The following is a 12508-nucleotide window of genomic DNA, read 5'->3' on the forward strand; positions in this document are numbered from 1 at the left end:
TGCAGCATGGGCAACTGCTGGTCTTCCATACAACCTTGCCCAGGCCTGCGCTCTGGAAACCTTCCAAGGCACAAATCCATGGTCTCACGAGACTAACGGATGCCTAAAAAGTACACATATATCACAACACAACCCAGAGATTCAATTTCTTGAATCTCATCAAATCTATAGAACAGTAACTATAACAGGATCAACGAAAGATCAACCAGAGTGCAGAAGACAATAAACTGTGCAAATGCCATCGAAGAGAACATTTCAACTTTTTCAGAGTAGACATACCTCAAAGAGACTTCACAATGGAGCATCAAATTATAGACACAAGAGGTTCTGCAGATGCTGGAAATCCAGACCAACACACACACAAAATGCTAGGGGATCTCAGCAGACCACAAGGATTTCACCTGGATACACCCACCTCTCAAAGATGTGCTAATTACCTAGCCATTGTGAATTTGATAGGAACATCAGGGGGAGTGTTAATGGGCATGTGAGACAAATAAGTGGGGAATGGAAGTACTCTGAGAACTGGCACTTACACAGTGGGACAAATGGCCTCTTTCTTCGTATTAAGGAAATATCAGAATATAAATATAAGATAATAAATTATCTTCAATCAATAAATTTTTTAACAATCATTGTATTTGAACTTTCTGTTGGCCTGTGAGTGACCGGCATCACTCCTCGTCCACAACCTTGTGCTTCCAAATTTCACTATCAACATTTTTATTAATGTTTCATCACTGTTCAAGTGCATTGAAAGACAGAAAATAGCACTGGAGATTGCCAAGGTCTCACCCAGAAGTGAATGCATAATGCTGCGAATGCCAGAAAATACATATAACTGATTCAGTTGGCACTGATGGCATTTTCAAGTCTGGCCATGTGTAATTTTTTAACCAAATTTATTCATAGGAAAATACATACGCTAAAAGAAAAACACAGCGCCAAACTCTTTTACGTTCTCTGAGTCACATGATCAATACACTCCAGCCCGTTCTTCCATTCCTGAAAGGTTTACACTTCAGAATCAGAATTAGATTTATTATCACTGACATATCTTGTGAGATTGGTTGTCTTGTGGCAGTAAGGCATAAAAAATTATGCTAAGTTACAATAGATAGATAAATAGTGAAGAAGTACTGAGGAAGTTTTCATGGGTTCATTGTCCATTCAGAAATCTGATGACAGAGGGAAGAAGCTGTTCCTAAAACGCTGAATGTGGGTGTTCAGCCTTTGGTACGTCCTGATGGCCTTTCGGTGGGGCTAACACTTTTTTAAAACCATAGCATCATTGACACTCATGTGGCCCCCATTTCATTGTTCAAAGGGATTCCCCACCCATCTCAGTTCCCCAATGTCCAGTAGCGGAAAGGGTCTGGGCTGTGGTCGTTCACCACAAAGCCCTTGCACTGGCTACGCCAAGCTTCAGTGCACACCCCAGCACAGTCCTGCAGTTTGCAATGTGCCAGGCAGAATTCGCACTGTGCTGGAAGACCAACACCTTTCCAGCAGAACTTGTACTAAGTTGATGACTTCAGTGTGCGTGTGTGTGTAACAACAGCCCATCGTTCAGAGAGCATCCTTGTGCTATCTATACAAACTTGGGCCCCATCTGTTCTCTGAGGTAGATATAGAAGATAGAGTGATACTATTTTAAGTATCTGGGCATTTCATGATTTATATTTATCCAAAATTCAAAATAGTTCAAAGTAAATGTTATTATCAAAATACATATCTGTCACTGAATACAAGCCTAAGGTTCATTTATTATTATAGTACATGTATCACCACACACAACCCTGAGATTCATTTTCCTGTGGGCATACTCAGCCAATCTATAGAATAGCAACTCTAACAGGATCAATGAAAGATCAACCAGAGTGCAGAAGATACCAAATTGTGCAAATGGAAATAAATAATGACAACATGAGATAATGAGATAAAGAGTCCTTAAAGTGCAAACACTGGTTGCAGGAACATCTCGGTGATGGGGCAGTTAACCCTTCCTATCCCAAGAACTGCTGTGGTTCAAGAAGGCAGCTGACTCCCACCTTCTCAAGGGCTGAGCATTAAGATACCGTTAATCCACAAAGACCACACTTCTTGAGTGAATGGCATTAAATAAAATAGTTTGCATGGGTTATTGCATCATTATCTCAAGATCTACTGTGCATTAATTTGCTTCTGCCACCCATGTTACTGTGCAATTCTAACAGAGATGCTATTGGCTGTACAGAATTTGTATATTCTCCCTGTCACTGTGTGGGTGTCTTCCCACATTCTAATGAGGTTTGGTGAGGTTTTAGTGAGTTGCAGGCATGATATGTCAGTGCCGGAAGCCCAACATAATCCTCGCTGATTTGATTTGACACAAATGACGCGTTTCACTGTACATTTTGATATACATGACAAATAAAGATCTCTTGAACTTTATGCTCTGTCTCGGTGATTGGTATTGGCTTTACCAAACCTTGTACTAAGCAATGTATGTCAGGAATAGAAGCATGGCTACCTTCTCTTGACACACAGCGTTGGCTGAGAGACCCAATAACTCTGCCACAGACAGTCCCAAGCCCGGCTGAGAAAGGAGGAGGGTTGGACATGGGGCTTGCAACCATCCCGTAAAAGCCCAGAGCTACAGAAGTACTAACAGAAGCTCCAAAGACCTCATCGTTGGGAGATGAAGCATCATCACTCAGAAGATGTATGAAGTTGTGTGGTGGAAGTGGAAGCCACAAGGCCGATCAACCTTTTTTCCCAGGACTGAGGATTCTGGCGAGCTGTTGTTCATGGGCTATGCCCCAGTAAGGGTGATGGGTATAGGAAGAAGAAGAGGAGAAGAGACCCAATGGCTCATGAGAAAGTTGTCAGTTCCTTCTCTTAATCTGTTGTGATACCACTATTTGTGAGCCATTTGTAATTGGAACTGAATGCTAACTGCACTTTGCAGATAATGAATCATTATTATTTTTAATCACCTAGTATCTAGGATACCAAGATGAACAACCATTTCCTCTCTAAAGTAAGGTCCATGGAGTCACTATCTAGAAGGAGAAACCAATTGATCATTTCAAACAAACACACAGACAATATTCCTGTTAAGAATAATTCAACCATTCCTACAGTACTCAAATTACAACATAACACACTTCCAATTTCCAAAAAGCTAAACTGCACCAAGAAATATGAAATTTAACCCCAACAATACTCATGCCAGATTGAAATTTGCCAAACAAAGTGGGCACTGAGCCCAAAGTTCCAGTGTGGAAAGTAGAAAGCATACCTTGGCAAAGTCTCGGACATCAAACAGATCGAAGGCTTCAAATAGTTCACTCTTCTTCATGTTGAACTTCTCACAGCAAGCATTTAAAAATGTCCGAATGTTCTTCAGGCAGAGAAACTGTAAAACAAGAAACATCATTAAAAAATGAACAAACACAAGAGATGCTGGAAATCCAGAGAAACAAATACAAAATGCTGGAGGAACTCAGCATGTCAGGCAACATCTATGGTGAGGAATAATGAGCCAACATTTCAGGCCGAGACCAGCGTATGGTTTAGATGGAGTGTGAAATTCCCTCTACACTGTCCCATCACACACTCCAGGGTACAGGTTAGATAGAGGTTGAAGCTTTCTCTACATTATCCCATCACATGCTCCCAGGGTACAGGTTAGACACAGAGAGAAACTCCCTCTAAACTGTCACATCACACACTCCCAGCGTATGGGTTAGATACAAAGTGAAGCTCCCTCCTCAACCTCAAGAGATTCTACAGATGCTGGAACTCCAAAGCACCACACACAAAATGCTAAAGGAACTCAGAGGGTCACACAGCCTCTTTACAGAGGAACAAACAGTCAACATTTCGAGCTGAGACCCTTTATTAAATGTCGACTGTTTATTCCTCTCCATAAATGCTGCCTGACCTGCTGACGCCCCTCCAGCATTTTGTGTGAAACAAAATGAGTCAACTGGGAACGTACACACAGTGGTAACTTTATTAGGTATACCTCTACACTTGCTCAATGATGCAAATATCTAATCAGCCAATTATGTGGCAGCAACTCAATCCATAAAAGCATGCAGACATGGTCAAGAGGTTCAGTTGACTGTTCAGGCTAAACATCAGGTTGGGGAAGTGATGTGATCTAAGTGACTTTGACTGTGGGGTGGTTTGCTTTTCTCAGAGACTGCTGATCTCCTGGGATTTACATGCACACGGTTTCTAGAGTTTACAGAGAATGATGTGAAAAACTAAAAAAAAAAATCCAGTGAGTGGCAGATCTGTGGGCAAAACCGCTTTGTTAATGAAAGAGCTCAGAGGAGAATGTCCAGATTGATTCAAAAAGACAGGAAAGTGACAGTAACTCAAACAGACAGGAAGGTGTACAAAAGAGTGGATGGGCTGCAACAGCAGAAAATCACAAATATAGACTTAGTCACTTCCATAAGTACTGGTCAGTCAGTCCACGTTTCCTATGCCAATCATGATACCAAGTTCAACTACACGTGGACCGTTCTGTATGTTTCAACTTCCTGCCTTTTCATTTGCCTATCGTGCTGCCTCTTAAATGTTGCTGTTATGTCTGCATTCTTTGAATGGAGATTTAAAAATACAATTAAGAGAAACTGTTCCAAAACACAAACAACAAAAGGAAAGTTTTCCTCTATCCCTTTCCTCTCCTCTCTCTCTTCCTGATCAACTTGGCCCCCGTTACCATGTCTTTTTCCCCTCCCCACACACTCAAACACTCCTGTAACTGGGAACCTCAACACCTCCCCCATTTACCTTCACTTTATTCCATGCTCTACATTGCCGTAAGACCATAAGACACAGGGGCAGAATTAGGCCATCTGGCCCATTGAGTCTGCTCCACCATTCAATCATGGCTGATCCTTTTTTCTTAATCTCCTCCTCAACCCCAGTTCCCGGCCTTCTTCCCGTAACCTTTGAGGCCATGTCCAATCAAGACCTATCAATTTCTGCCTTAAATACCTCCAACGACCTGGCCTCCACAGCTGCATGTGGCAACGAATTCCATAAATTTACCACCCTTTGGCTAAAGAAATTCCTCGGCATCTCTGTTTTGAAAGGGCGCCCCTCTATCCTGAGGCTGTGCCCTCTTGTCCTAGACTCTCCCACCATGGAAAACTTCTTTTCCACATCTACTCTGTCTAGGCCTTTCAACATTCAAAAGGTTTCAATGACATCCCCCTCATCCTTCTAAATCCCAGCGAGCACAGACCCAGAGCCATGAAACGTTCCTCGTATGATAACATTTTCATTCCTGGAATCATCTTTATGAACCTCCTCTGGACCCACTTCAATGCCAGCACATCTTTTCTAAGATGAGAGTTCCAAAACTGTTCACAATACTCAAGGTGAGTCCTCACCAGTGCCTTATAAAGCCTCAGCATCACATCCTTGCTCTTGTATTCTAGACCTCCTGAAATGAATGCTAACATGGCATTTGCCTTCCTCACCACTGAGACAGCCTGCGAGTTAACATTCAGCATGTTCTGCACAAGGACTCCCAAGTCCCTGTGCATCTCAGATTCCTGGATTTTCTCCCCATTTAGAAAATAGTCCGCACATTTATTTCTTCTACCAAAGTACATGACCATGCATTTTCCAACATTGTATTTCATTTGACACTTTCTTGCCCATTCTCCTAATCTGTCTAAGTCCTTCTGCATCCTACCTGTTTCCTCAACTCTACCTGCCCCTCCACCAATCTTCATATCATCTGCAAACTTGGCAACAAAGCCATCCTGTCCATCATCTAAATCATTTATATACAGCATAAAAAGAAGTGGAGCCAACACCGACCCCTGTGAAACACCAATAGTCACTGGCAGCCAACCAGAAGAGGAGCCTTTTATCCCCACTCACTGCCTCCTAGCAATCAGCCAGTGCTCTAACCATGTTAGTAACTTTCCTGTAACACCATGGGCTCTTAACTTGGTAAGCAACCTTATGTGTGACACCTTGTCCAAGGCCTTCTGAAAGTACAAATATACAACATCCACTGCGTCCCCTTTATCTATCCTACTTGTAATCTCCTCAAAGAATTCCAACAGGTTCATCAGGCAGGATTTTCCCTGAAGGAAACCATGCTGATATTGTACTATCTTGTCCTGTGTCACAAAGAACTCCATCAGCTCATCCTTAACAATTGACTCTAACATCTTCCCAACCACTGAGGCCAGGCTAACTGGTCTATAACTTCCTTTCTGCTACCTTCCTCCTTTCTTAAAGAGTGGAGTAACATTTGCAATTTTCCAGTCCTCTGGCACCCTGTCAGAGTCCAATGACTTTTGAAAGATCATTTCTAATTCACCACAATCTCTAATGCTACCTCTTTCAGAACTGTAGGGTGCAGTTCCTCTGGTCTAGGTGACTTACGTACCTTTAGATCTTTCAGCTTTTTGAGCACCTTCTCTCTTGTAACAGTAACTTCTTTCACACACTACAAAATCAGGCATACTGCTGGTGTCTTCCACAGTGAAGACTGACGCAAAATACTCATTTAGTTCATCTGCCATCTCCTTGTCCCCCATTATTATTTCTCCTGCCTCATTTTCTAGCCGTCCTATATCCACTCTCATTTCTTTTTTATTTCTAACATACTTGAAAAAACTTTTACTCTCCACTTTGCTCTATAACTTACCAGCTTGCTTTCATACTTCATCTTTTCCCTTCTAATGATTTTTTTAGTTGCTCTGTGTAGGTTTTTAAAAACTTGCCAATCCTCTATCTTCCCACTAATTTTTGCTTTGTTGTATGCCCTTTCTTTTGCTTTTACAATAGCTTTGGCTTCCCCTGTCAGCCACGGTTGTACTATTTTATCATTTGAGTAGTTACCCTCCAATGAGATTCCGTCATCCCTTTGTCACTATCACCCAACCACTCCCAGCTTCTAGTGTCATTTCTCCAACTTCCATCCCCCCATCACCCCTTGTCACCTGGATCCAGTTGTGATCAACCAGCTCTTCTCCATCCCTTCACTATATTATTAGCTAACTCCAATCTATCTTTCAATCCAGATGAAGGATTTTGCCTCAAAACTCCCACTGTTTATGTCTCTTCACAGATGCTGCCTGACCTATAGAGATTCTCCAGCATTTTGTGTGTGTGCTCCAGATTCCAGTATCAGCAGCTTCATGTGCCCACTGGCAGGAGGTACAGGAGCCCTAGGTCCCACACTACTTGGTTCAGGAACAGTTATTGCCCTATGACCATCACGCTCCTGAATCACCTCAACTGAACTGAATCCACAACCTACAGACTTGCTTTCAAGCACTCTACAGCCCATGTTTTCAGTATCTATCTATCTACCTATCTGTCCATCTATCTACCCATCCACTTATCTATCTATCCAGTTATTTATTTACTTATTTATTTTTGCACAGTTTGCCTTCTTTTGCAATTCGGTCGTTTGTCAGTCTTTGCACGTTGTGTTATGAACCCACAGGTTTCATTTACTGTGGACTGTCACTTTAAGAGCACCTGAATGAGCTGGGGCTGTGGTGTTGTTCACTGACTGACTTGCAGCTTGTTTAACTTTAAAACAAGGACACAGTCACAGGAGAGAGAGAGAGTGAGAGAGAGATAGTGTGTGTCTGTCACTTCGTATAATCCAAAGGAGTGGATTATGTTTGGGATATCCTGTGGTGACCACTTATGTGTTAACCCTTGCCTGGCTATGTTGTGTGGCAACCCTTGAAGACGATATCCTTGTGACAGATCACTTTCGGTGATAATTCGCATGTGGATTTGGAATGACACGACGGACAAGATCGACAGCGACTGTTATCTTGTTTGACCATCGTGAAATCTAATACTTTCATTTACCTGTGGAATTCAACGTAACCATCTTTTCTCTACGTTTCACCCTGGATTACAAATACCTCTCTCCTATCATACACTCCGTGGATGAACTGAACTGTCCTATTTTACCATCGCAAGACTCTAAACTTTGTTTCCCCAAGCTCAACTTAGTTTGGGAGCTATGTTACACACATATATAAACATAACACTGTTAACATTTGTTTATCTTGGTTAAGTTACGATATTTTCAGTAGATACCAATAAAGATAGAGGTTTTAACATTAAAACCCGACTCAGTGTGAAATCTCTTGCTGCTGGTTTATTTCTAAAACGTTACAGTTCGTAACAGTTATTTTTCACTGATCCTGTTGTGTTTCTCTGTTCTACTGTAAATACCTGCAAGAAAATTCATCTCAAAGTAGTAAATGGTGGCACATACATACATTGATAATAAATTTACTTCGAACTTTAAACTTTTTTTCCTTAATTCTGTGTCAAATTTCACAACACATGCTGGTGTTGATAACAAACAAGAGAAAATCTGCAGATGCTGGAAATCTGAGCAACACACCCAAAATGCTGGAGGAACTCAGCAGGCCAGGTAGCATCTTTGGAAAAAAGTAGAGCCTGTGTTTCGGGCCAGGACCCTTGGTGTTAATAAACCTGATTCTGGTTCTGATTCTGCCGCTCGTTACGGAAGATTGATTTTTATCTCGTTTATCTTGCTGCCCAAAATGCCCTTGCCAACTTTTCCCCAACAACCAGGGTCTAAAATGACTGAAGATGAAGAGTGTCTTTATCTCTAGAAGTTATTAGTTTCAATCCCAGAGAGTTGACAATGTTATATCAAAAAACACATTCAAGAATAAGTTGATTAATTTATGGACTCGAAGATTATAAGGAGCAGGAGGTGGAGCTGAGGGCAGGATCTATTCACCTATAGTCACACTGAATTAAGAACTTCATTCATAGCATACACCTTCCTGTTTGTGATGTTCTTGCTACTAAGTTTCCAAGTAGTGGCTGGACTTCTGTGAGAGTCCTTGGTAACACAGGGGAAGTCCAAGCTCAAGAAAACAAACCTTCACTATCATCTTCCAGGAATCATAATTGCTTTGATTGTTAATCCTAGCAAATGCGTGCAACAGATAAATTCAGCTGGCACCCATAAGAACAGGGAAGTGTTCAAGTTTCACGCACTAGATACGCAGTAGGCGACCAGAATTAGAATCAAAATTTTATTTATTATCTCTGCTTTATAGGACATGAAATGTGTTATTTTGCAGCAAAGTGTAAAGACAAAATTACTATAAATGACTTAGTAAATAAATAGTGCAAAAGGAAAGGATTCATGGGCCGTTCAGCAATCTGACGGTGAAGGGGAAAAAGCTGTTGCCAAATCATCGGGTGCGGGCTTTCAGGTTCTTGTATCTCCTCCCAAATGGCAGCAACGAGAAGAGGCCAGGTCTCGGATGGTGAGGGTCCATAGTAAGGAATACTGCCTTCACGAGGCACCACCTGAAGAAGATGTCCCTGATGGTGGGCAGGGTTGTGACCCCTTTGCAGCTTCCATACTAGGCTGTGGTGCAAACCAGTCAGAAAGCTCTGCACCACACAGCAAAAAGAATTTGTGTCTTTGTTGATGTACGAAATCTCCTCAAACTCCTAATGAACTAGAGCCAATGGTGTGTCTTTTTCATGACTGTATCTCTATCTTGGGCACAGGATAGATCCTCCGATGTGTTGACACTCGGAAATTTGGAGCAGCTCACTGTTTCCTCTGCTTAACCCTGGTGTGTGTACTCTTGACTTCCTGTTCTTAAAGTCCACAATGAATTCCTTGCACTTGCTGACACTGAGAGTGAGGTTGTAGTTGCAACAGCCAATATACAGTACCTCACTCCCTGTACACCTCCTTGACCTTACCTGAGGTTGAATTGAACTGACTTTATTTCTTACATCCTTCACATGCATGAGGAGTAAAAATCTTTACATTACGTCTCTGCCTGAATGTGCAATGTGCAATTATAGTAATTTGTAATAAATAGTATGTACAACAGGACAGTCAATATAGCATGGAAATACAATCGTGTCAGCATGAATTAATCAGTCTGATGGCCTGGTGGAAGAAGCTGTCCTGGAGACTGTTGGTCCTGGCTTTAAAGCTGCAGTACCACTTATTGATGGTAGCAGCTGGAACAGTTTGTGGTTGGGGTGACTTGAGTCCCCATTGATCCTCTGGGTCCTTTTACCTGTCACTGTCAATGTCTTGAATAGTGGGAAGTTGACATCTACAGATGCCCTGGGCTGTCCGCACCACTCTCTGTAGTCCTGCAAATGAGGGAAGTTCCCATACCAGTCAGTGATATAGCCAGTCAGAATGCTCTCAATTGTGCCCCTGTAGAAAGTCCTTTGGATTTGGGGACTCATGCCAAACTTCTTCCAACCACCTGAGGTGAAAGAGTGCTGTTGTGCTTTTGCTTAGAGCTGTTTCCCCTCTCTACTCCAGATCCATTGATGTCAATTGGGGTGAGCCTGTCTCCATTCCTCCTGTAGTCCACAACCAGCTCCTTTATTTTTTACCTACAATATTGGTGTCATTGGTGAATTTATAGATGCTGTTTGAGGTGCGCCTAGCCACACATTCATGGGTGTAGAGAGAGTAGAGCCGTGGGCTAAGCACGCAACCCTGAGGTGTGCCAGTGTTGATTGTCAGTGAGGTAGAGATGTTATTTCCAATCTGCACTGACTGTGTGGTCCCAAACGGGATGTTGAGAATACAGTTGCTGAGGAAAGTACAGAGGCCCAGATTCTAAAGCAGGTTTAGATTAATTCATGGAGAAATACAGATTGCAGTCAAGCCTGTAGAATCCATGCTAGCCCTCAAAATCATTTATCATGTTTTATTTTCCTCACAGACCCATCAGGTCTCTTCAAAGACAGCACTAACCTACACACGAGGAGCTAACTAAATTGGAGCTCCCTAGGAAACCCACACAGTCACTGGGGGAGCATGCAAACTCCAAACAGACAGCACAGGAGGTCAGAATTGAACCTGGGGCTCTGTAGCAGCAGTTTTAGTAGCAGAGCCACTGCTTTGTCAGGCCAAAATGCACTTCCTAAGTCATTTGTAATGTAGAGAAATAGAGCAGCAAATGTTCTGCCGGAGGAACTCAGTGAGCAGAGCAGCATCTGAGTAAGGAAACGAATTGTCAATGGTTCAGGTCGGAAGACCATCAGATGTTGGAGCAGAATTAGGCCATTTGGCCCATTGAGTTTGCTCTGTCATTCAATCATGGCTGACTTATTTTCCCTCTCAACCCAGGGCTGAAATGGCTAGCACGAGAGGGCGTGGTTTTAAGGTGCTTGGGAGTAGGTACAGAGGAGATGTCAGGGGTAAGTTTTTTTATGCAGAGAGTGGTGAGTGTGTGGAATGGGCTGCCGGCAGCGGTGGTGGAGCTGGAAGCGGTAGGGTCTTTTAAGAGACAACTGGATGGCTACATGGAGCTTAGAAAAATAGAGGGCTATGGGTAAAGCCTAGGTAGTTCTACGGTAGGGACAGGTTCGGCACAGCTTTGTGGGCCGAAGGGCCTGTACTGTGCTGTAGATTTTCTATGTTTCTATGTTTCTAACCCCTTTCTCCTACCTCTTCCCATAACTTTGGTTGTCCTTACTAAACAAAAACCTATAAATCTCCACCCAATCACTTGCTCTCTACAGCCGTCTGTGCAATGAATTCCACAGATTCTCCACCCTCTGGCTAAAGAAATTCCTCGTCAGCTCTGTTCAAAAGGGACGCCCCTCTATGTGTCCTCTGGTCCTAGTGTTTCCCTTCATGTGTAGGTTCCAACTATGGGAAATATCATCTCCACATCCACTCTATCTCATCCTTTCAATATTCTATTGTTTTCAATGACATCCTTCCTCATTCTTTTAAACTCCAGCAAGCACAGGCCCAAAGCCATCAAATGTTCCTCATGCATTAACCTTGTCATTCCCGGGATTATTCTTGTGAGGAAACAGATAGAATAATAGAGGGAGGAAACTTTCTGTGTGTCTGTGTATTTCTGTGTGAGTGAGAGGGACACGCACTCAACAATCTACAAATTGCTTCTTCCCCTCTGTCTCAGATTTCTGTATGGACAATGAACCAACCCATGAACACTACCTCACTATTTTTGCTTAATTTTTGCAATTCTTAATTAAAACTTCATTAATTTAATTTTAAAATATATTTCTTGTGATAACTCAGTTTTTTTAAGTATTGCAAAGTAATGCTGCCTCAAAACAACAAATTTCATAGCGTATGTTGGTGATCTTAAACCTCATCCTGAAAGAGAATATGTGAGAGAGAGAAATGAAGAAGAATGAGACATTTAATTATAATGAAGACACAAGGTTCAATTAAAAGTCAAGTGTCTCTACATACTTCAGAAGAGACAGCACCAAAGCAGCAAGGCATACTGTGGCTCCTAACAAAACACTGCCCTTCTGGCTGGCTGTACAGTATACTTATGATGCGTATATACAATCAGTGGCCATTTTATAAGATATATAAAGATTATAAAGATATATAAAGATTATTAGATATAGGTGTGGAACCCAGTGTGGTCTTCTGCTGCCGTATTCTATCCACTTCAATGTCTGAGATGTTGTGCATTCACCTCTGTTGTAA

General features: G+C 42.2%; 1 protein-coding gene across 1 annotated transcript in view; it reads right to left on the minus strand.

The window, feature by feature from the left end:
- Window positions 1-12508, minus strand: part of LOC134339313 (proto-oncogene vav-like) — a 190954-nt gene that overhangs the window by 134455 nt on the left and 43991 nt on the right. The window contains exon 2 of the mRNA XM_063035710.1: window positions 3284-3400. Coding sequence (XP_062891780.1) covers window positions 3284-3400 — 117 coding nt within the window. The remainder of the gene's footprint in view (window positions 1-3283; window positions 3401-12508) is intronic.

This window comes from Mobula hypostoma, chromosome 29, assembly GCF_963921235.1.
Source record: "Mobula hypostoma chromosome 29, sMobHyp1.1, whole genome shotgun sequence".
NCBI classification, from domain to species: Eukaryota; Metazoa; Chordata; class Chondrichthyes; order Myliobatiformes; family Myliobatidae; genus Mobula; species Mobula hypostoma.